Raw genomic sequence first — 26153 nt, forward strand, 5'->3', positions numbered from 1 at the left:
TCTTGTCATTACAAAAAGAACTGCCACAAACATTTTTGCATATGTTAAGTCCTGCAGAAAATAGAACTTTCCCCGAAATTTAAAAGAAGCTGGGTAAGCTATGGATTGGAGATAAGAGGGGAAGCATTCCAGGCATGAGGGGTGGAGTAACACAGGGTCAGTAAAATTGCCTGGAGGATTCCATATTGAACTTAGCTGCAGTGAATCTGGTCTCAAAATGATGGTGAAATAGAATGGTGAAATCCAAAGGAATCAGAAAAGTTGAGAAAACCATTTATTGGTGGTTTGAGTTTTGAAACTGGATAATAGAGAGAACACTTTGAAAACATTTTCACAGATTGTGTGGTGATGAGAGATTCCCCAAACAAAATGTTCCAGAGGCTATGGTTTTGTGATTTATCCTTGTGTAAAAGAGGTAAAAGCAACAATGTGTGCTCAGCCACATAAGGTAGATGGGCATGTAATGGAACCAAAGAGAGCTGTTTCTAGAGAGGGTTCTGTAAAACCTCATTCACATCTAACCAGGAAGATAATGTTTGCCGGTAGTATTAAAGAAGATATAGAAGAATAAAATTTAAGAGACTATTTTTCGAAAAGTATGGCAATTTTGAAACTCTAGAAGTTATGGAAGATTGACAGAGTAGAAAAAAGAGAATTTACTTTTGTAATTTTTTATAATCATAATACAAGAGACAAAATTATTCAGAAATAACATACTATTAATGGGCATAATTGTAAAGTGAAAAGGCCCTTATGGAGTAAGAGGTGTAAGCTTCTGGCTTACAAAGAGGTCATAGTGATGGCTCAGGTCATTTCCCACTCAGATGGTGTACTGCTTGAGCGTGGTGGTGGAAACTCTGTGATGGAAACTTTGGTGGAAGAGGTAGTGATGGTGGTGATGGTGGCAGCAGGAGGTGGCAGAGGTGGATTTGATGGAGAAGGTGGAAACTATGGAAGTGGTCCTGGGTACAGTAAGTAAGTGATAACTAATAAGTAGTAAGCAACAAGAGGGGCTGATGGGATGGTGGAAGATATGGAAACCAAGGCAATGGATATGGTGGTAGAGGAGGAGATAAAGATGGAAACCAAGGTGTTGGATATGGTGGCTCAATGTAGGAGGAAATTTTGGTGGTGGTAACTAGGGTGGCTGTGGGGACTATAATGATTAGAAATATATAACTATATATGACAAATATATGGCTATAATTGATGTAATATGATTTTGTGGTTCCCTGATTTTAGGGGGCTTCTGTTCCAATAAATCAGTGCTTCTAGATTTTCTGCCTCAGGAAACTCCCAAGCCCAATCTGTCTGATTCTGACACTCCTTAGCCAGATAGCTTCAGGCCTCAGGAAACTCCCATAGATCAAACTCCTGAGAACAATAGTCTGTCTGATAATCTGATAAATGAGAACCAAATTCCTTCTTGCCTATGAAGCCACAGAATTAGCGTATCAATGCTAGAAAGCTGGTTAAATGTGTCTCCTTGCTTCTGTTTCACTGTTGAATTCCCTTAGAATTCTAGCCCCCTTTTGTAATGGTGTTACACATTCTTTCAATAAACTTTGCCCCTTGACTAGGAGAGAATTCAAGCCTGCAAATTCTTTTGAGATACCTCGTGACACCGATCTGGGACCCCAAACTTTTGGGGTCTCCCTTCCCAATCCCAACACCCTAAAAATTCTAGTGGGCAGCACTGATCACATTCTGAAACCATGACAGGAGACAATTTTAGTGGAAGAAACTCAAGCATTTCTTATGGTGGTGGTTATGGATCTGATGGTAGGAGTGGTAGCAATGATAGCAGAAGGTTCAAAAAACTCAACAGAAGAGAGCTATAGTACTTAGCAGAAGAAAAAATGAGGAGCAGTCAGAAAAGCTGCAGGTTACTTTGAGACAGTCTTAGAAGAATCGTAAAAATCTGTCATAGGAGGAATGACGATCCATAGTCAGAAAAGTCAACTTAAAACCTAAACTCCTTCTAGCTCTGTCATCGTCTCAGTTTGTAAAAAGTGCAATTATTGATTAATGCAATGTAGTGTCAATTAGATGTACATCCCTGAGGTCTTTCATCTGTTGTAACTTTGTCTATTCTTTTTCTTTAAGTGACATCAGGCATATTGCCATATAAGTTGTGGAAATGACTGGGAATTAAAAAAAAACATATGGAATTTTTAATTCAAAAAAAGTGCCTAGAGATGAAAGAGGGAGTGCAAAGAACAGTGAGTGGGTCATTGTCATTCGATATAGAGAAGGGAGGAAGAATGAAGGTGACTAGGAAGGTGAAAAGGGGTCAGCTTATGAAGGGCTAGAAGATTTTGGATTTTATTATATAATTAATAGGGAGCTACTGAAGCTTATTGAATGAGAGAATGAGATGGTTAGATCTGCATTTTAGGAAAATCAGCTTCACAGCTGAATGGAGGCTGGATTGGAATGGGGAGAGAGTTGAGGCTGGCAGTCCCACTATCTGGCTCTTGCAATAATCCATGTATGAAGTGATGAGGGCCTAAATCAGGGTGATTGTAGAATCAGACTTAGGGAAAGGCATACACAAGTTATGTCAATGAAGGTAAAAATTACAGGACTTTATCAGTAGTTGAATATGACAAGAGGGGTGAAAGAGAGTGATGAGTCAAGGATGGCATTTTGCTATCCTGGGTGACTGAGAAGATGGTGGTATCCTTGGTAGTAATAAGGAAATTAGGAGAGGAGAGTTCAGTTTTGGACATGTTAAGATACCTATTGGACATCCAGTTCTAGATGTTTAATAGATGTAAGACCAGAAGTCAGAAAGGAGGTAAGAGCTGGACAAATATGTCTGAGATCTGAGAATCATCAGCATAGAAATGATAATTAAAACCATGGGAGCTGGTGAGACCCCCAAGCTAAAGAGTATGGTGGGAGAAGAGAAGTCTTAGTATATTGTCTTGAAGGAATCTAGTAAAAGGGACACTGAAGAGACAGGGTGAAGAGATAGGAGAACCAGGAGAATGGTGTCCCAAAATCTAGTTAGAAAAGAGTATCAAGGAGGAGAAGAAGGTGATTAATACTGTTGTCAAAAGTTCCAAAGGGGTTAAGAAAAAGAGGGTCAAAAAAAGGCCATTGGGTTTGGCAATTTAGATGTAATTGATAACTTTGAAGAGAGTATTTTCAGTTGAATAATGAGATTGAAATTCAGGTTGAAAGCAGAAAATAGAGAGCAAGAAAAGAGAATGTAGAGTTATCTACTGTAGACAACTTTCGTAAGGACTTTAGCCACAAAATGCAGAAGAGATATAGGATGGCAACCAGTGGAAATGGGTAGATCAAGTTTTTTTTTTTTTTTTTTTAGAATTCAAATGGGTCTCTAGGGATGGCATAAATTGTTTATAGATAGTAGGGAAGTAGCCAGTAGATAGGGAGAGAATAAAGAAAACTGAAAGAGTAGAGAAGGCAGTCCAAAAACCTGGATTAGATCACTCTTGAAGGTAAAGGGGTTTGCCTTGGCAAGAAGAAGGGTCACCTCATAATATGAAACAGAATGAAGGAGGAGACAATGATAGAAAGCATCTGAAATGAGATGAGTAACCATTTGGGTCTTATTGTGTTATATGATATAAAGTGCCAATTTAAACAAATTTTTGGAAAGCCACTTCTAGTTTTCCCACCAGTTCTTTTCAAACAGTTCTAGGTAAATCATATTCTTGGATTAAATAAGCATTTTTGTTTTTCTGGTCTGTTCATTGACCTACTTTTAAAAATTGTTTAATATATACCAAATAGTTTTAATGATAATAACTCAACATTAGAAGTTGAAGCAGGATAATTCTATGTCCCATTAGTTCCTGCTTTCATATATATATATATATATATATATATATATATATATATATATATACACACACACACACACACATATATATATATATGTGTATGTTGAGATTCTTTTGTTAGTGTCTTGCCTAGTACTATTTTGATAATATTCTATGGGCAAAGCTCATCCAAGAACCCTGACTATTTCTTTTAATTGGGTCTTCCTTTATTTCTGTATTCTTTATATATATATATATATAGCTTATTTGATGGTGGCAACTACCCTAATAGTAAGTAGTACAATTATTCTCATCACCCATCTATTACAGATGAGGAAACCAAGGGTTGGAGAGAATTAAGTGACTTGCACAAGCTTACACTGGAGCTGGCAGTGCTGGATTTGGATCTAAATCTGAGTCCAATTCAAGCCCTTTTAAAATATTATCTCCCAATGGCAAATAAATTTAAGTTAAAATGTCCTATGTCTTATATTCAGTCCATAGTTCTAGCAGGTATTTAATATATATATTTTTCACATACCAGCTTCTCACTGAGGTCTAGAGCTTCAGTCAAATTCAGCCTTGCTGACTTCTCCGCAGCTGAGCTGGAAAAATGACTTGAGGGCTGAAATGAGAATTAAAAAACAAAAATTCATTTTGATATTTAATTTGAACTTTTTGAATAAAAGGGCCTGGAACTGTGGGGTTACCAGAAAGTTTCCCAAACCCTGGAATTTGGTTCCATTCTCCATTCTTAGATAACTTCTGTTATTCTCAAATATAACTAATACATTTTTATATCCCCAAATTTAAATAAAACATTTTTCAAAATACATTTTTGTACTTCTTAATGGCAAAAGCATAACATCAAGTGGATTTATCTGTCATAAAGATTAGGGTACACTTATGGTTACAACTGTTGATCTGACAGTATCCTATATGGGACATGGAGAGTGCTTCACATCTAGAACCAGAAGACCCGAGTTTGAAACCTCCTGACTTTAAAGTTTGGCATGGTGGACAGAGTGCTGAGCCTGGAGTCAGGAATGTCTAAATTCCAATTTTGCCTCAGACATTTGCAAGCTGTATGATTCTGATCAATTCACTTATCTTCTTTCTGCCTCACTTTCCTCATCTATAACAGGGGGATAATAACACTACCTATTTCACAGGAATGTAAAGAGATTAATTAAGATTAATTTTTACATATAAATGCTTTGTAAACTTTATTGTGTAACAAACGTTAGCTATTATTCAAAGGATTATGGTTTTAGAATGTCATAGCGGAGGTCATTTAATACTGCCTATTTACTTTGCAGATAAGAATAGCGAGGTTTAAAAAGTTAGTCACTTGCTGTGGATTAAACATGTAGTAAAGAGCTGGGCCACATTCCAGTTTAAGTCTTCTGGTTCTTTATCTATGATCCTATCGGACCATTCTATTCTCCAGGTCTCAGTTTCTTCCTTTGTAAAAAGTGAGTAAGCTGGGTATCTCCCAGGTCATTTTCAGCTTTAAATTTTCAGAACTTCCTAGGACAAATCAGTTGTCTCAGTGGTATATTGAGGGATATATATTTTAAACACCCCAGCATCTGCCTGGTTAAATAACCAAAGCTGCCTGACGGAAAATTCGACTAATCGGCTAATCCTAATGACCACAAATTACCCTGCTAAATCTTCTGAAAACAAAATCTAGGTTTAAGGATTCTCTATGGGAATGTTAAACACCCTGAGTGTTTCTTTGCCTAAATTATCAGTCACTGAGATATCTTATAAAAAGATTGAATGAAGGGAAAAGATGGCTCTGAACTAAATGTTGTAGCAGAGTGGCTATATTCGTATAATCCTGGGATCTCAGAATGGAAGGCTGAAAAGAGATTTAGAGATTATCTCTCTTGGCTTTCTCACTGGAAAGATCACTCAGCTAGGTTAAAAAGCCAGTCCAGATTCTGCTGCTTGGGTTTTACCATTTACAATGTAATTCCCTCTCCCAACCACTCTGTGAGGGAGGCAGGGCAAGGATACTCAAGTTAGGAGCAAACAGCGCTTATTAAGGGGTTACACTGTGCCAGACAACGCCATGATTTGTTCCAAAATTACAGATATATAGTTACAAAATAACAAAGCAGCACTCTCTCCTTTGAGATAATGCTTCTTAATTGATACTGAAGTGAGCAGAACTAGGGGAACATTGTACACAGTAACAGCAAGATTGTGTGATAATAAACTAGGAGAGACTTAGCTCTTTTCAAGTGATCCAAAACAATTCCAATAGACTTGGGACAGAGACAGAACTAGGGAGTCTGAGTGTGGATCGAAGCATCCTATTTTCACCATTTTTTTTTGGGGGGGGGAGGAATCTTGCCTGTATTTTTTCTCTTGTTTTTTAGAGTTTTTGTTCACAATATGAATGATGTAGAAATATATACATGTATTATCTATATTGGATCGTTCGCTGTCTTGGGGAAAGAAAAGAGAAGGAAAGGAGAGAAAAAAACTGGAACTCAAAATCTTACAGGAATGAATGGTGAAGGCTATCTTTACATGTGATTGGAAAAAATAAAATACTATTAAATTAAAACAACCTCTTCCCTTGCCCCAAAGATAATGCTTCTTAGACAACCTCTGTTATATGACTCTACATATCTTCTAATGGATTGTAGTTTTGGGGAACTCCCTATAGGAATTCCCTTTACCACCACAGATTCTCAACCCTTGTTTGGCTTTATAGGTCACTGGGTCACAGGATCACATTGATTTGGAGTTAGAACAGAGCTCAGGTGTCAGCTAGTACAACCTCTTCACACTGCAGAAGAAAAACTGAGACCCAGAGAGGGAAAGGACTTGCTCAAGATCACAAAGTCAGTAAGTGACAAGAGTTAGGATCTGAATCCAGGACCCTTGATTTCCAATCCAGCTTTCTTGTCACCAAAGCTCCATGTCCTAGAAGCATATAATGCTTATGTACTTGGCCAGAGTCACGTGCTAAGAAGTATCAGAGTCCAACCCCTCATTTTAGAGATGGTGAAATGGAGGCAATGAGAAATGACTTCTTCAAGTTCACATTGCTAATAAGTAGCAAAGCTGCGGTTCAAATCCAGGTCTGGTGATTCTAAAACTAAAACTCTGTCCTCTCCTCTAGCTCTCACGGGGCATAGAGGACTCTATGGGCCATGGTCTATGGTCTCATCTAGATTTGGTACCCTCAGTTTGGATTTATATTCTCTGTGACTCCCAGGCCTACCAAAATGTGAATCGGTTTGCTTCCCACTTTGAGATCGATGTTTGGCAGACATGGTAAATTTGGGTCCTTCTCCCCCATTCTGGCATTTTTTCCCAGTTTGGGTTTCTTCGGTTCTGGAACTGGATCCATCCCAGCGTCTTTGGCACCTGGGAAAAGACAGAATACATTCAAGGGCAAGATTTTAATTTAATGAAAAGGGCAATTCTTCATTTGTTCTCCTCTGCTCCAGAATACATTCTCAGTGTAAAGATACACATCCTTCAAGAATCTTTTTCTAGAAAGGTTGAAAGCATTCACATAATCATCTGTGGTGAAAGGGATCAGAAATGCCATCCAGGCTAGCCTGTATTCCACCAAGAATTAACAATAAATATCCTGCTTTTGATTCAAGTAGTCCAATTATAGAAAAAAGACAAGTGGCTTAGAGGCAGCTAGGCAGTTCAGTGAATTGAGCTCTGGACCTGGTGTCAGGAAGACCTGAATCCAAATCCAGCCTCAAACATTTACTAGCTGGATGACCCTGGGCAAGTTACTTCACCCTGTTTGCCTCAGTTTCCTCATGTGCAAAATGAGCTGGTGAAAGAAATAGTAAACTATCCAGTATCTTTGCCAAGAAAATCTCAAATGGTATCACAATGAATTGGACATGACTGAAAAGACTGAACAACAACAAATGAGCAAATTGCAATCATGAAATCAATGGTGAATTATCTTACTGACCTGGGCTGTGAATTGTAGCCAAAATTGTAGCCATAATACACAATACACAAACACAATACATAATACACTCTTTCCTTCCTTCCTTCCTTCCTTCCTTCCTTCCTTCCTTCCTTCCTTCCTTCCTTCCTTCCTTCCTTCCTTCCTTCCTTCCTCTTTCCTTCCTTCCTTCCTTCCTTCCTTCCTTCCTTCCTTCCTTCCTTCCTTCCTTCCTTCCTTCCTTCCTTCCTTCCTTATCTTCTCCAAACTTCTGGCCCCATTTCCAGCACACATGATGCTTCTACTTATACTTACTCTGAAGTCACATTTTCTAATGGTCTATGATTTTATCAGTATGGGGTCAGTGTTGTGTATCTACTTTATATTACTCTAGATCAGGGGTGGGAGACCTTTTTCTGCCAAGGGATCTTTGCAGTCATACAAAATTATTAAATTATAAAATCCAATCAGTGAGAGATTGTACCAAGCTCAGCTTATCATTTCCCACAGTTGCCTTAGTGAATGATTTTGCGAGCCTTATACAGTCAGCGGACTGGACATTCTTCACCCCTGCTCTAGATATACAAATGTTGTCCTGATGGAATGTAAGCTCTTTGGGGACAGAGAATGTTTCATTCATGTCTTTGTATCTTCAGTACTGGGCACATAGTAAGTTCTAAGTGACCGATTTCCTGGTAAATGTCTATTGAGCCAGCGTGGGGACTCATAGCTATAAATCCTCTGCTTCTGGGGCTATGTAGGTTAGGGAGATTGGTTAAGCTCTAAAGTCCTGAGGGACAACATGCAGTAGGTCAAAAGCCACATGGGTGTCTGCATTAAGTTCTGCCTCAATATCATAAACATTTGGGAGCAGAGGGATGTTGTTCATTCTTTATTCTGGAAAAGTACCAATGGCATCATGAAAGTGATGTTTTGACTTGTGAGTGAATTGGATATGGGAGGCAGAGTTGCACAAAGTTGTCAGCCTTACTCTCTCCTTCAGAATCATATCAACGTGACTGGTTATGGTCCTGGATACAGTGGGAGATCAGGCTGCCAGAGGTAAAAGGTAGAAGAGGGGTAGGAATTGGCCTTAGTTGGAAGAATGGAGCATTTATGACAATTGGGATTGAGTCGGTGAGTGATCATTGCATTTCTAGTCAGAGAGAGATAGGGAGATCCAATCTCTAATAATAATAATAAAAATAAGCCTCTTGATTGACTGGTCTCTCAGTTTCTAGTTCATGAAATTTCTAGTTTGTTCCTAGTTCACTGTCCTTAATTTGATTCTTTGGGGCCAAGCAGAATGGTTTAATTTCAACAGGACCATTGGACAGTGTGAATGGATTGTGACAAGAAGGAAGTCCACTGGCTGGGAGGCTAAATGGAAAAAAAACCCCAACATGATTAAGAATAGTATTAGATGATGGAATACTTGTTATGGGCCAGAACGCTGAACTTGAAACAAAGGATTCTTACAAGGTGTTAAGTCAATGGTATTGATAAAGACAATGGTTCTCTAGTTTAGCATGGTGCTTAACAGTTCTCTAGTTCAGTACATGTACTTAGTACTTAATATAGTTCCACAAGATTCACACCTTTGATAAGAGAGCATATAAGTGGGACAAACTCGGCCAGAATCAGAACTAGAGAAGACAGAGAAGTGGTGGCAGGCTCTCCTCCTTCGCTTCTCCACTGAAACCAAGATCCAAAAGGCCTCCAGAAGGAGGAGCCCCAAATGAAGGAGACAGGACTTGGAAAGAGACAATAAGGTATTTGGACTTTAACCCCTGGCAACTTGTGTGGTGATTACTGAACTGAAACAAAGGCTGCCTCCAGAGACCCCAAGAAAACCTTAACAGAGAATAATACATTTTAGAGAAAATATTCCAATACTATTGTTCTATAAGAAATGATGAGCAGGGGCAGCTAGTGGTGTAGTGGATAGAGCATCAGCCCTGAAGTCAGGAGGACCTGAGTTCAAATCTGGCCTCAGACACTTAATACTTCCTACCTGTGTGACCCTGGGCAAGTCACTTAACCCCAGTTGCCTCAGGGGGAAGGAAAAGAAATGATGAGCAGATCGATTTTGGAAAAGCCTGGAAGACTTACATAAATTGATGCTCAATGAAGTGAGCAGAACCAGAACACTGTAAACAGTAACAAGATTATGTGATGATCAGTTATGATCGTTCTCAGCAATACAGTGATCTAAGATCATTCCAAAAGACTTGTGATGGAAAATGCCATCCACATCTGTAGAAAGAATTATGGAGACTGAATGAAGATTAAAGCATGTTTTGTAATCAGCAGGATGATTTTAGAGAGGCCTGGAGAGATTTGCATGAACTGATACTGAGTGAAATGAACAGAACCAGGAGATCATTGTACATGGCAACAAGATTATATGATGATCAATTCTGATGGACGTGGCTCTTTTCAGCATTGAGATGAATGAGGCCAGTTCCAATGATCTTGTGATGAAGAGAGCCATTCGCACCCAGAGAAAGGATTGTGAAAATTGAGTGTGGATCACAACATAGCATTTTCACTCTTTTTGTTGTTTGTTTGCATTTTGTTTCCTTATTCATTTTCTTTCATTTTTGATCTCATTTTTCTTGTGTAGCAAGAGAATTGTATAAATATGTTTGCACATATTGGATTTAACATATATTTTAACATGTACATCATATATAGGATTGCTTGCCATCTAGGGAAGGGGGTGGGGGGAAGGAAGGGAAATTTGGAACACAAGGATATGCAAGGGTCAGTGTTGAAAAATTATCCATTCATATGTTTTGAAAATAAAAAGCTTTAATAAAAAATAAAATTTTGTTTTTTTCTTTCTTATGCATTTTCCCCTTTTGTTCTACATGAGCAATATGGAAATATGTTAAAAATGATTGCACACGTATAAGCTATATCAGATTGCTTGCTGTCTTGGAGAGAAGGGAGGTAAGGAAGGGAGAGAGAAAAAAATTTGGAACTCAAAATCTTACAAAAATGAATGTTGAAAACTATCTTTATATGTAATTGGAAAAATAAAATACTATTAAAATGGACTGGGGGGAAGAATAGCATAGGATGGAAAAGCAAAAAATAGATTGTGATAAGCATTAGTGAAGGGGGGCACCCATGTTCCTGAGGTCACAGCTCTGCTGAAAAAAGTATTTGCATCTTGAAATGAAAGGAGGAGTATATATCCAGGAGGACTCAGAGAAGGAACAGAGGGAAACTTACTTGAGTCTGGGATCTTTTCCAGTTCCTTGATTCGCTCCCGTAGTTCAGACAGGCCCTTTTTCTGGCGCAGAATGGTTTCCTCATGGCGGAGCCCTTTGCATTTAGTCCCTAGTTCAATGAAGGATGAAACCTGTTTTTTGGAATTATGAAGAGATCGACTTTATTCTAGATGAGAATTTTCTCTCTCTCCAAGAAGTCACAACAGTCCCATTTCATAGGAGACACACTGTCCCTTAGTACACCAAAAATAGCATTTCAGGCACTTTAGAGAAAGGGAAAGGCAGAGCTGAGACAGCAGGTTGGCATCATGAAGGGCACCAAAAGGAGGCTCTGTGCTGCCATTCCAGGGCTCGTGGGGGGATGCAGTACAACAGAGGGACAAAAGCCTTGGTTTGGAGGCAGAGAAACTGTGAATGGACCTTTGAGGTCATCAAATCCAATCTTCTTATTTTAGACATAAGGAAATTGAGGCACAGACAAACTCAGGATCACAGCTAGCAAAGAGAAACTCAAGGTCACATAGCTAGTAAGTGTCTGAGGCTAGATTTGAACTCATGTCTTAGCCGACTTGAATCCAAATAGATGGCACAGTGATTAGAATGCTAGGATTAGGGTCAGGAAGAGTTGAGTTCAAATCCAGCCTCAGACCTTTACTATCGGTATGACTTTGGGCAAGTCATTTGAACTCTGCCTCAGTTTTCTCACCTGTAAAATAGGGATAATTGTGTTTACTTCCCAAAGGTAGTGGGAAGATCTCAGGAGATAATATTTGTAAAGCTCTTAGCACCATGCTTATTCTCTTCCCTTTCTTGAGGCAGCTAGGTGGCCCAGCAAATAGAGTCCTGGGCCTGGAGTCAGAAAGGCTCCCCAGATACATCCTAACTATGTGACCCTGGGCAAGTCACTTTACCATGTTTGCCTCAATTTTCTCATCTGTCAAATAAGCTAGAGAAGGAAATGGCAAACCATTCCACTATCTTTGCTGAGAAATTGTCATGAAGAGTTGACCTACCTGAACACACATCCATTACTTTGGTTAGCTCAAGGAAGGATAAAGGGTAAAATTCTTAGCTTGCTTTAAGTCAGGAGGCCTTGGATTCAAGGCTTGGTTGTCTGATCTTGATCAAATTTTTTTCCCACTCTAAATTCCAGTTTTCTACTCTATAGAATGAGGGATTTGGACTTGATGCTCTCACTTCTATAACCCAAAAAGCAGGGCTCTTTTATGGGGGGGGGGTGGAGAAACTTGAAGTCTCAAGGCAGATGGCTATAATTACGATGCTGAGAAAACAATTCTACTCCCCTGAAAATGCTGCTGATATCTTATTTTGATCCCCATTGACTATCCCAGGTTTTCTGAGCCTCAATTTACTTATTTTGGTGAATGATTGCAATCTCTATTCTTTTGGGGCTGAAACACGGAGCCTTCATCCCACAATACTTTGGACCAATGTCTTTGGCAAACTTCTTGAACAATGACCCTACCCCTGCTCTGCCTGCCTACTGGATGGATGAAGCTGTTGTTGCTATTCAATTTTGCCTGACTCTTTAGGGTCAATGTTGTCTTTAGGGTTTTCTTGGTAAAAACAGTGGACTCATTTAGGCAAATATGGGTTAAGTGACTTACCCAGGGTCACACAGCTAGCGAGAATCTGAGGGCATATTTTAACTCATGTCTTCCTGATTCAGGCCCTGTACTCTATCCAATGAACCACCATGCACCATGCCGAAGCTTTACCCAGCCCCTATTCAGGGGGAGAAACTAGCCTGTTAAGTGACTTAGCAGGCATCCTGGAAACTTGGTTTTCTTTCACTCAGTTAAAAGGAAAAATCATTCATCTTGGGTAATTCTAACCTGAAATGACCCAGGTCTTTTAAAGGAGTAGTTGTTGACCTGGAGGGGGGATGGAACCAAAGAGCAAAAAATATTTAAAACCACTGAAGTTGGAAATGGAGAAAAAGTGACAGGGAGGGGTTCTCTTCCATTCATTGCTCTGAATCAGATCAGACCCTCTCATTCCTGCCCATGAGAAAGGGCTTTTCTTCTGGCTTTGGCAGGGGTGAGAGGAGGTAAAGGAGAAGTAATACACATGGAGAGATTGGGTAAGGAGGGAATAAAGGAGAGCCCAGAGTTGGAAAAGAAGGAAGGAAAAAACAGGAATTGTTCCTGAACTTTTGGCGTCAGCCCCAATGTGTGAGATATTCTTCCTCTCAGTCCTCACTTTTAGTCTTAAATTAAATTTTTCTCTATCTTTTTTCCCCTTCTAAGCTCTTCCAAAGATTCTATTTGTTGTGATTCTACTTCCTTGCTTTGAAAAGTCACACTAAACCCCCATCTAAGAGCAGCTTTTTAAATAGACAAATTCAGTCTTCACCATTAATCACCCATATGATCTTGGAGAAAATTCTATCATTTCTCTGGCTCAAATGAAAAATAAAGGGACAGGACTAGACCTCTAAAGTCCCTGGAACACTAATATATATGGCCCTACAGCTTATTATATATCATTATTGGGCACTCCTTTGGTGTAAATGGTTGCCAAGTGTATTTATTCTATTGGCCCATGGAAGATGAAAGAAATCTCACTAGCAGGAAGGATGCCAGTCCTTTCTCATGAATCATTATGATAGGAATGAAAGATGTCAAGGCACTGTCTATAATCAGGGGTTAAAACCAATGTATTGTACAAACACAGCATCAATGGATCTGAGTCAAGTAGACAGCCAAGGTTAGAGCAAGGGTGAACAGAACCAGAATAGCTAAGCCAAGGTCTAGAACATGGATACACAGAACTAGGAAAGCTAAAAGAAGACCTAGATCATTGGTAGAAAGGGCCAGGATGACTAAGCCAATATCTAGAACATGGTGGCCAGAAGCAGGATGGTTAAACCAAGGTTTAGAACATGAGCGATCAGAAGCAAGATAGCTAAGCTAAGGTCTAGCATATGGATGGGCAGAATTAGGAAAGTTAAAGGTATAGAACATATGTAGTCAGGACCAGGATGGTAAGCCAAGGTCTAGAACATAGACAATTAAGATTAAATTTTTTGAGCCGAGATTCAGAACACAAATGGAGCAAGGTTGCTAAGGCAAGATCTGAAACCTAGACAGTTAGCAATAGTTTTTTCAAGCACAATCAGGAACACTCTAGGTTAGGGACAATGTGGGAATATGGCAAGACTGGAAGAACAGATAACAGCACAGAAGAGAAGGTCCTCAAGGGTCTCGAGTACCTAAAAATGATTTCCTTTGAATCTGATTTCAACTCATCATTTAATTCCTATGTGCTCAGTCTGTCAAAGTCTCCACAGTATCTCAATCCTTTTCCTCTATCACAGGATTTGAGAGTTAGATGGGAACTTCAAAGTCATTCATTCCAACCCAATAATTTTACAGAAAAGGTAAACTAAGATCCTAGAAGACTGATTTGCCCAAAATCACACAAGATGGAAACATCAGAGAGTATTGGAACCCCAGTTTTCAGACTCCAGAGTCAGTGCTATTTTTACTCTCCTATGTGACTTTTCTTATAAATGAGGAAAATGACTTATTGATATTAACCCTTTCATAAATGAGAAAGTAGTAGAATCAGGATTTGAACCATGTTCTTTGATCCCAAATTCTGTGCTCCTTCCACTGATGGCTTTTTTCTGAAGACTTTATACTCTCTTTTCTTAATTCTTCCTCCTATTCCTGACTTCATTTAAGCCTGGCTAAAATTCCATCTTCTTCAAGAAAGTAAAATCCCTTTCCCCCATTCTTCTACATTCTGGTGCTTTCCTTTTATTATCTATAACTTATGTGTACATAGTTTGTTTATACATTGTTGTTCGTATATTGTCTCTCCCATCAGATTGGGAGTTCTTCGAGGACAGGGACTGACATTTACCTTTATTTGAACTCCCAGAGCTTAGCACAATGTCAGAGATATAATAGGTGCTTAATAAATGCTTATTGATTAGACAATAAGAGATCCATATGGCTGCCTATAATGTTCTCCATATGATCAAATCAATTCAATAAGTAATCAGGCAGGTGGGTGATTCAGTGGATAGAACACTGGGCTTGGCGTTAGGAAAACAAACCTCAAACTAAGCCTCAGACCCCAGCTGTATGATACTGGGCAAATTATCACCTTGTTTGCCTCAGTTTCTTCATCTGTAAAATGAATTAGACAAAGGAATGGCAAACCACTCCAACATCTTTGCCAAGATGGGTCATGAAGAATTGGACATAACTGAAATGACTGAACAACAACAACAACAACATGGCTGCCTATAATGTTGTCCATCTTTTCAATTAAATCCATATTAAGTTTCTTCTTTATGCTGGAGATAATGAAAAGGGACAAAACACAGACTCTGTTTTCAAAAAGCGTGTAATCTAACTGGAGAGGGAAGACTCTGAGTGGGGATAGGGATGAATGCTCAGTGAGATCTTAACAGATTCATAGCATGACCTGGCAGAAACCTTGTCAGCCATTTAACCCAACCCCTTTCCAATTAAAAAAATATTTAATTTTAATACATATTGTTTTACGAATCATACTGGAAGAGAAAAATCAGAGCAAAAGGGAAAAACCATGGGCGGGGGGAAGGCAGAAAAAAAAGAAGTGCATGTGTTGATGTACATTCAGTCCAAGTTTTTTTTTTTTTTGGTTGCAGATGTTGTTTTCTGCAAAAATATTGGGATTTGCTATTGGGATTGCTTTGGAGTCCATAAGGATTGCTTTGGACCCTTCCAACTTTATAGGAGGAAATGAGACACAGCACAGAGAGGAATTATCTCAAAGTCACATAAGACACTTAGTGTCAAGGTTAGGACTCGAACTCAGAACTCCTAGCCCCTGGAAGTTTTCCCACTAAAATTCCTTTTTCCAGTAGTTATAGCCTATCTGGATGATATACTTTGGAGCTGAAAGGGGCCTGAGAAGGCACCTCATTTTATGGAGGAGAAACATATCAAAAAGAGTTGGAATGGATTGCCCAGGGCCACATGGTTACAGAGCTGGAAGGGATATGGATGAGACTGAACATAAACCGTACAGAAAAGGAAACTAAGATCCATAGAAAGGAAAGTGATTTGCTCGATTATAAAAAATCCTGCAAAGTGTTTTACAAATATTATTCTCACAATAATCCTGGGAGGTAGGTATTGTTATCATTTCCATTTTACAGATCAGGAAACTGAAGCAGACAGTGATTAAGTATCTTGCCTAGAGCCATAATAGAATAATGAAGTCTGTAAAGTACTTTATAAATATTCTCACAATAACCCTGGAAGGTAAGTGCTATTATTATTCGCATTTGACAGATGAGGAAGCTGAGGTAGGCAGTGATTAAGTGTCTTGCCCAGGGAAAATCTGTAAAATTTGACAAATATTATCCTCACAATGACCTTGGGAGGTAAATGGTATCATTATTCTCATTTTACAGATGAAGAAACTGAGGTAGAGAGAGGTTAAATGATTTGTCAATCTTCTGGATTCAACACCATTTACCACTTTACTTTGCTTCTCATATCCTTAAGGGAATTTCTTTTAAAGAAGATGATTTTCTGATATTCTAATCAAGCCTCTTAGCCTGGTTTGCCTTAGAAAGCAGGAAGGAGAATGAGTTTGGAATCCAGAATTAGAAAATATTTTTCTTTTTTGCTTTCCATTTCTCCCTTCCCCCCTTTCCTCTTCCTCTCAACCCTCCTCCCTATTTGCCCCAGGGTAGAGCGAGGGTGGGGGTAGCCAGGTTGTTAGAGCTGAGCCCCAGAGCTATGGCTAGATTTTAAATACTTTCTCCATCTCAAATTAGCTTTGAGAAAGTGAAATGAAGCATTGCTTTTCATTCTAGCTCCCGTGACAAGTTATTGGCAGAGGCTGTCACTACCCCCTAGTAGCTGTGGAGGTCAGAGGAAAGGAAATTGAGAAATCTGATTGAGACATTTGGTCTGGCTTCTCAATGTTGACTCAAAAGGTTTTATTTTAGCTGCCTTGATTTCCATTCAATCTAACCAGACTGGGAAATAAACATTTCTCTCCCCTAGTTGTGGCTGAGAAAGCTGATGCCTTAGGATGGGACTGCATCCTCCAGTTAGCTTAGTAAGGATAATTTTTTTTTGCATCACATGCCCAGCAGTGGGATCTGTGTGTCTCCTTGCAATGGAGATCTTTCCAATTCTGTTTTCCTGACTTTCTCTCATTACCCCACTTCCCCTAAGCAAAGAATCTTGGCATTGGAAGGACCTCTGAGGTTTTCTAGGATCACAGCTTCAGAGCTGGGAGGGATTTGGATAAAATCAAACCCAAATTGTACAGAAAAGGAAATTGAGGTCCACATAAGGGAAAATGATTCGTCCAAAGTCACTTTAGGGAACCAGGTTCTCCAACTCCAAGATTCACTTTTCCATGATACCATCCACTCCTTTTCTTCCCAACACATAAGTAAATGTACTAAATAAGGGTATAGGGATTGGTCTTGGGATTTCAGTGATACTGGGTACAAAACTATCTATCAAGTCGCCTAGAATGTTGGGATGTTAAATGACTTACCTGGACACGTGTCAGGAGCGGGACTAAAACTCATCCCTTTCTGGCTTTGAAGTCAGCTCTCTGACCACTCTACAAGCCTGTTTCCATGTTTTCTGTGATCTAGATAAACTACAATAATCACTAAAATCTGGGTTTTTTTTGTCCTTTTGCCCTTTTTACTCATAACTGGAATGGCTTTCTCCACCTTGCTCCTGTTTCTATTTTTTTTTTTTTTTTTGCCATCTTCCCTACCATCAAGGACCAGCTCAGCTGCCATCTTTCCTCCAAGAAATCTTCCCTGATTCCCTTAATTAGATTTTTTGCTCCTCAGATCTTTTCAGGTATTTTCTTGGATCATCCATCCATCTAATCATTCAAAAAATTATCCCATAGCTCTTTATATATGTGCATAAATGCCGTTATTTTTGAGCATCTCTCCCTCATTCACTTTCTTTCTTAAGTAAACTCCTTGGAAGTAGGGCATTTCTCACCTTTGTGTTCTCAATGCTTTGTAAACAATACAGCTAGCATTTACTAAGCACCTACTATGTGTTAGGCTCCCTTAGGTGCTGGGAAATAAGATAATAAAAAAGAGGTAGGAGTGATATTTGAGAACAGCAATAGTTCTGGATTCAGAGGACTAGGGTTCAAATCTCCCCTCAATCACTTACTACCCATGTGACCCAGACACATCTCTGGGTTCCCATTTTTTCATCTGGAAAATAAAGGAATTGTACAAGATATTGTCAGAAATTGGATGTAGCTCTAGGTCCAGCACCCTATGATTCTTTTCTGTATGCCAGTTTCCTTTTCTGTGAAATACGGTGGGGTGGGAAGTTTGTATTAGTCAGTCTCTAATGTTCCTTTCAGGTTTAAATCTATGATCCAATAATCCTATCCTTTAAATGCTTGGATTCTAATGGAGTCTGGAAGAGGGAACAACAAATACAGAGAAAGATAATTACAAAATATATTAAAAGTATTGCTGGGGCTGGCGGGATAAGACACTATTGATTCTTAAACTGGAGGCTGAGAACTATATACATTTATATATATGTATAATTCTCTCTCTCTCTCTGTTTATCTGTCTCTATGTCTATAAATATGTATCTCGAATTCTATTTCTTTATTTCATCTATTTCTTTACCTCCATTTTCCATCTACATCTAGATAACTGAATTTCAGTATGATTGGTTTTCTTTGTAATATGCTGTGTTTTATTTTATGCATTTAAAATATGATTCTGAGTCTTTATCAGACTGCCCAAGGAGTAGAGACAGCATCCCCTGGACTTGGAGAGTCATGAAGAACATGAAAATTTTTTTATGTATAGTAGATGCTTTGAATATTTGTTGAATTAGACTGAATTGAAGGTGATAGAAATCACTAACCAAGAACTCATCCTCTATACCTTTGGGTTCCCACCAGTAGCAGATCAGGACTACTCACCTCTTGGTTCAAGATATACATTTCTTTTTCATTATTGTCCACTTGTATCCCCACATCACACATAGTGCAGCAGCTTTTAGTTTCTACAGGGACGGAGTTTCTATAGCCAGAGGGAATGAGAGGAGCTTTTTAATATTGAGCAATTGCATTAAATTTAGAGAATTGTAGACCCTTTTGATGAACTTAGGTAGACCTAGGTAAGAGTGAACAAAAAGTTTTATTTCCATCCAAAACTGAAGGTGTCTAATGTTCAGGAGAGTGGAAATTCCTTGAAGGCAGGAATCATTTTATTTTACATTTGTGATTCTGGCCCACAGCAAGTGTTGTGCCAGAGATCCCTTCCTACTATCCCTCACCCCATTCCCACAGGCATGTTGGTGAGCCAAGGGGGCACTTCTTTTTTAAAAATTTTTAATAGCTTTTTATTTATAAGTTATACATGGGTAATTTTACAGCATTGACAATTGCCAAACCTTTTGTTCCAATTTTTCCTTTCTTCCCCATCCCTCCCCAGATGGAGGATGACCAATAATGTTAAATATATTGAAAATTAAATAAATTAATAATGTCCAAAACAGTTAATTTTTACAGAAAGAATTGACTTGGAAATTGTACAATTAGCATGAAGGAAATAAAATGCAGGCAGGCAAAAATATAGGGATTTGGAATTTATGTGTGGTTCATAGTCATCTCCAGGAGTTCTTTCCCTGGGTGTAGCTGGTTCAGTTATTCTCCCATTGAAATGATTTGGTTGATCTTGTTGTTGAGGAGGCCAGGTCCATCAGAATTGGTCATCATATAGTCTTGTTGTTGGGTATAAACCCCTGGTCCGCTCATTTCTCCTTACATCAGTTCATAAAGTCCTTCAGGACTTTCTGAAACATCCTGTTTTTCCCTTACTGAACAACAATATTCCATATCATTCATATACTAATTTTCCAGTCATTCTCCAATTGATGGGCATCCACCAGTTTCCAGTTTCCACAAAGAGGGCTGCCAAAAAACTTCGTGCAACAGGTCCCTTTTCCCTTCTTTAAGATCTCTTTGATATGCCTTAGAAACACCCCTGGATCAAAGGGAGAGAGTTTGATAACTTTTGAGCATAGTTACAAATTGTTTCCAGAATGGTTGGATTATTACAACCAAACAAATGTATTAGTGAAATTCTTAAAACCCAAGGATTATAGTATCTCCTGTGGGGCTGTCCTCCATGGGAGCTTTAGCTAGGGGATGTACCTTATAGAAGTCTTTAAGTTTTCAATCTCTTTGTTCTTTTTCTCTAGCAAGTTAGACATCTGAATCAACTTCTCCTTCAGCTCACTCAACTCCTGCTCCCGTTGCTGAATCAGGGAGAGATTCTGCTTCAATTCTCCTTTTAGCTGCTCATCAAAATCAGCTGAAAGGGGCAAGAAGACTTATGTCTGAGAACTGGTGGATGGATAGCATGAGAATCAGTCTAGCCCACAATGACAGAATGGGGCAGAAATATAATTTAAAGGCTATTCAGGGAATCTTAGAATCCCAGATCTAGAGCTAGACAGGACCTTAGAGGTCTCCTATTCTAAACTTCCTCTTTTTATAGATGTGGAAACTGAGGTCCAAAAGAGTTAAGTGACTTATCATATTGGTTTTGTGTTCTAAAGGCCCTCCCAGCTCTGATATCTAGTGTTCTAAGGGCCCTCTCAGCCCTGACATTCTGTGTTTAAGGGCCCTCTAAAAATAGTTTTATTTTACACAACTGAAAGGGAAAAGTCATTCATATTGGTGGACTCCAGCCAGAAATGATTTGATGGATTTTCTACAGATATAGACCCAGATTCAGGAGACCAAAGTTCAGAAAAAGTTTAAAACCCCCAAAGTTGAAGCTGGGGAAAGCCAATGTCTGGGCACTAACATGAGAGTCTGTCCCTTTCACCTGACCAGGCTCCTTCACCCCTGTCCACAGGGACTTATGACTATCAGGACTGAAAGGAAAAAAGAGGTGGGGGAAGGAAGATGAAGGGAAAATAGACGGAAGAGAAGGGGATGGAGAGACATAGAGGAAGAGGGATGCAAAAAAGGAGAGATGGAAAAAGAAGCGGGGAGACAAAGAGGAAGAAAAAGAGGAGGAAGGATCTGGTCCAGAACTTTTGGCATCGGCACAGAAATGGAAGAGTGCTGTTCTTCCTGCTCCTTCCAACTTGCCCTCACCCATCCAACTTTAAGAACTGGTTTAACCACAAGATAAAAAGTATTGGACTTTCTGCTTGCTTAAGAGCAGAAGGCACATTTCCCAGACTTTCTTTCCCTTAAAAAAACAGGGCTGTATCATAAAACAAATAAAACCATCATCTCTGAACTAGAGGGATAGAGAGATGACCTAATAGCTTAAAGCCTGAGGGCCAGTGTGGGGATAGAACTTCTTTCTGGACTTTACTAAGAATCTATAATACTGTGATTTGTAGAACTGCCTCAAGCCTAAACTGCATTTCCTATAAAAACATTTAAAGATTTCTCTTCAAGAATTTTTACCTAGAGGCAAACCACAGCATTTAAAGCTGGATAGAAATTGTCCTAAGAGGAACTTGAAAGATTGGAAGGTCAGAGCTGGGAGAGCCCTTAAAACACACAGACTGTCAGAGTTGGGAAGGCCTTTAGAACAAAGAATGTCAGAGCTGGGAGGGCCCTTAGAGCATAGACTGTTAGAACTAGAAGGGGAATTATAAACTATCATGCTTGACAGAAGACCTTGGAACATAAATCTCAAAGGAACCAACTCTCACATTTTATAAGTGAGGAAACTGGAGTTCAGATTGAGGAAGCAAAGCATCACCAATTATCTCCAATGAGATGCTTCCTCCAGGAGTACTGGCAAACATCTGTAGTTTAGGTATTGATATAATGGAAACATTCATTGTATAGAATTTTCCCTGAGATCCCTCAGTCTTGAGTCAGAAAATTCTATTCACAAGACTGTCTAAGTTAAATCTTCACCAAAAGTCATATAAATGAAAATGAGAAAACATTTCATTAAGGACTTTTTGGTTTTGGAATTTTCATATGCAAAGAAAGCATTTTGTTTTTCTTTTTCCTTATGGCATCTTGGGATCTTCAGTTGAATGAGGGAATATGTGGAATACCTTTAGTTGTAGACATCTTGGTGTGGAGTTTGGAAAGTTCTGTTTTCAGGGCAACAATAAGCTCGTGCTGAGAGATGAGCTGTTTTTGGGCAACCAAGAATTCTTCCCTGAAATGAATGAAATGATTAGATCAGACCCAGTCCCATGTGGTTTTCTATGAAAAGAATCTTTCTCCAGGCAAGGTTTGGGAGACTGATTTTTTTAAGAGCTTGATGAAGACTTCAGGGAATACGTGTGTGTGTATTTTACTAAATAGACCAAGTTATATGGTAGCATACTGAGAAAATATCGGTAACCATTGGAAAAGAAGGCAGAAAAACTCTTCATGGAATGGAAAGGCAGAGAATATCAAAGCTGGAAGGGATCTTAGAATACAAAATGTTTAAATTTAGAAGGGAGTTAGAACATAGAACATCAGAGCAAAGTTGCAACTTAGGACATAGACTGCCAGAGATGGGAGGGGACTCTTATTATATGTAATATTGGAACTGAAGCAATTTTTGTCATTGTAATGGTCATAGAACCAAGGACCTCAGATCTGGGAGGCATCTTAGGACATGGAATGTCAGATTTAGATGGAGTTTTAGAGATTACAGTCTCTACTATTTATGTAGGTATATATTTTGTAAAAAGGAAAACTGAGCCTCAGAGAGGTGATATGAGTGTCTAAATTCACACCAATTGATCCTACTTCTTCAAACTTTAGGAAACTTAGGGCTGAGGTTTGTTGCACAGCTAACAGTAGAAGTGGGAAAAGACAGCTCTGTTACTGAGCTGTAATGATTATCTGGAGTGGAATGGTTCTGCATGAGAGATAATTCCACATATTTTGCAAAATAAAAAATTGGACCTTGAGTTGGGCAAATGGGGAGACTGATGTAAATTAAAGAAATTGATATCTCTTTTGAAAATTGAGGAGTAATTGGTCTATTCAGTGATTGGAATTTGGGTCGAAACCCAAACATACAAACCAGCCAATGTTAAGGGGTCTTATTATATTTTTTAACCTTCTGACTAATCTCATCCTATACTATCTCTTTCTTTACTAGGTGCATTCTCAGAATAGAGGCATGACATTTACAGCCAGAAAGGATTTTAAAACATGCAGAGCTGGGAAAGGCCTTAGTGCTTAGTGCTTCTTTGCTAGTGTTCTCTAGTGTTTCTCTACACATACTGGGGATTTTCCTATGGAGAATGCTATTCCCAGTGTCAGGAGAGACCATCTTATCTTTTTACTTTCTTTTCTTAGTGCACACACTTCTCAAGGCACCAAGTTCTTAGTGCCAATTCTGTCTAATTTCTGTTGCTAAAATGAGCACCAAAGCCTTGATGTTACAGTATACCTTACTTCGATACTACAATATGAATTGTTTAAATGTTTAATTGACTGGAATACAAGAAAGGGTTGCCAAATTAAACATTTAGCAACCTAAAACTTGGTCTATTTCTCACAAACTAGAAATCTTTTTATGAACTTTCGTATCCCAGAATGGGGGCTTGAACTAACATAGAAAAACAAACTATAATACTCCTAAGGAATACTTACATTAGATGGTCATATGACTTTCCAGCAGCAAGAGTCTTTAGTAAAGCATCTTTCTGTATTTTCTTTTGAGCTATTAAAAATACATAATGATTTAATTATCACACAAATAAAGAAATAACAGAGGTGGAAGATACCCTTGAGATCAGCTAGAGTAACCTCGAGAAAAATTCTAGACTCTATAACATCTTTGATAATTGATTGTCCATTTTTTGCTTGATAATCTCTAATAATGGAAAAATGACTAGGTAGCCCAGATGGCTTTTGGACAGCTCTCATTTGTAGAAAGTTTTTCTTTAGCATTTAGACTAAATATCTGCTTCTCTATAATTTTGTTCTCAGTGTTTGTCCAGCGTTCTCAGTTCTTCCTTATGGGTCCAATCAGAACAAATGTAATTCTCCCCCTCCCACATAAGAGTCCTTCAAATATTTAAGAATAGTCATCAGTCCCCTCTTTCCACCCCCAAACCTTTTTTTTCAGGTTAAATTATTCTAATGTCTTCAACTCTTCCTTTTAGGGTATGATGTCCAATCTTCTCACCTCCTACTTTATTCTTCTCTGAAGCGTCCTTCATCAAATAAGATGTAGTACCTAGAACCAATCATAATTCTTAAGATGTGCTAAGACCAGGGAAGAGAATGGAGGGAATGTTGCCTACTTATTCCTGGAAGTCATAGTTCTATCACCCATATTCATATTGTAGGTAGAGCTGAGAATGGGGTATTATATTGGAAGGAAGCTGATTCTGCCTTGGTTTCAGATGGGCTATTTTTGGCAGTGAGACCTAATGGTTGGTGAAAGCTAGCTGTGAGAACAGGTAATAGGAAAAATTATAGGCAAGTAGATATGTCTTGAGGGCCAGATCCTACCAGTAGGTAAACAACAGGCCAGTAAGTCTGAGTTGGAGCCCGATCAAAGCAGGAATGGACAAACCAGGAACAGGAAAATGAGAAGAATCTTATTTTAATAAGGAGGTTTGGTGACTCCTCACTCTACAATGCTGTTCAACAACAACATGAATTTATTAAAGGTCAACTGTGTGCCAGGCACACAAGGTACTAGGGATACAGAAACAAAAATGAAACAGTCCTTGTCATAAAATATGAGAGCTTATATTTTATTAAGAAACAATAAATAGAAAATATATGCAAAATAATGGCTCCTTATGAAGAAGGAAGCACTTGAACTGAAAGACTTAAATAGGGATTCTTTTTTTAAAATAAATTTTTATTGATATTGTCAATCTTTTTCACAAAATTTCTCCCATTAACTCTTTCCCTTCCTTCTTATAGAAAATTAATTTATATAACAATTAATATTTTTGAAAAAGAGACAAAGGGACAGAGAGAGAAGAGAGAGATAAAGAGAAGGGGAAGGAAAGGAGAGAAGAAGGGAGAGGGAGAAAGAGAAGGGGAGGTAAAAGGAGAAGGTGAGAGATGGAGAGAGAAAGACAGGGAGAGGGAGAAAGGAAAGAGAAACAGAGAGATGGGGGAAAGAGAGACAGAGAGACACATAGAGAGACAGAGATACACACACACACACAGTCAAAGAAAAAGGGAGAGAGAGGTAATAGGGTTCTAGATCCTAATCAGGATTTCAAAAATTATCCATTCTAGTTCTTTTATTTTATTTTTATTTATTTTATTATTTATTTATTTTATGTACCAATTTTTATTTTATTTATTTATTTTATATACCAATGTTCAGGGAGGTTTAGTCACTTATCCAAGATCACATAGCAGTAGATAGCTAGATGGATAAGTAAATATTTAGAAAGATAATATAGTATTTATTAAGTATTTAATCTGTGCCAGGTACTATATTAAGTACTAGGGGTACAAATACAAGCAAGCAAGAATGTCCTAGCCCCAAAGAACTCAAATTTTTCTGTGGGAAGCAATAATAACGCATAAAAAAGGGAGCTAAGAAATTGGGTTTAAATTCATGAAACACAGAATTGTGGACATTTGGGACCAGAGACTAGGAAAAGCCGTTCTAGGTGAGAAAAACTTAAAACTCACTAAGAAGATTCCAGGATAGAGTCCAAGTTTCTTGTGGGAAGGAAGGCTAGAATAGAAGGAAGCAGCATGGTTTGGAGCTGCTATCAGAGGTAGGAGGGGTAAGGGAAAAAGCTAGGTGGCACAACAGATAGAGCACCAGGCTTGGTGGTACCAGGAAGACTCTCCTTCCTGAGTTCAAATTTGGCTTCAGACACTATCTGGGTGACTCTGGATGAATCACTTAATCTTGTTTATCTCAGTTTATTGTTATTTAGTCATGTCTGAGTCTTTGTGGCTGCACAAAGATACTGGAATAGGTTGTCATTTTCTTCACGAGTTCATTTTTAACCAATAAGGAAACTGAGGCAAACAGCATTAGGTGACTTGCCTAGGGTCACATAGCTGATACATGTCTGAGGCCAGATTTGAACTCAAGAAGATTAGCCGTTCTGACTCTAGGCCTAACATTCTATTCACTACACCACTTAGCTGCCCTTGTCTCAGTTTCCTCATCTGTAAAATTAACTAGAGAAGGAAATGGCCAAA

General features: G+C 38.7%; 1 protein-coding gene and 1 pseudogene across 1 annotated transcript in view; one reads left to right on the forward strand and one right to left on the reverse strand.

The window, feature by feature from the left end:
- Positions 1-26153, reverse strand: part of FHAD1 (forkhead associated phosphopeptide binding domain 1) — a 172121-nt gene that overhangs the window by 34070 nt on the left and 111898 nt on the right. The window contains exons 19-26 of the mRNA XM_031962819.1: positions 24148-24198; positions 23610-23679; positions 22064-22170; positions 20181-20340; positions 18945-19044; positions 10975-11104; positions 7039-7184; positions 4336-4419 (exon numbers count right to left, since the gene is read on the reverse strand). Of these exons, the coding sequence (XP_031818679.1) occupies positions 4336-4419; positions 7039-7184; positions 10975-11104; positions 18945-19044; positions 20181-20340; positions 22064-22170; positions 23610-23679; positions 24148-24198 (848 nt within the window). The remainder of the gene's footprint in view (positions 1-4335; positions 4420-7038; positions 7185-10974; positions 11105-18944; positions 19045-20180; positions 20341-22063; positions 22171-23609; positions 23680-24147; positions 24199-26153) is intronic.
- Positions 135-1116, forward strand: LOC100932520 (annotated as a pseudogene).

Source organism: Sarcophilus harrisii, chromosome 3 (assembly GCF_902635505.1).
Source record: "Sarcophilus harrisii chromosome 3, mSarHar1.11, whole genome shotgun sequence".
NCBI lineage: Eukaryota > Metazoa > Chordata > Mammalia > Dasyuromorphia > Dasyuridae > Sarcophilus > Sarcophilus harrisii.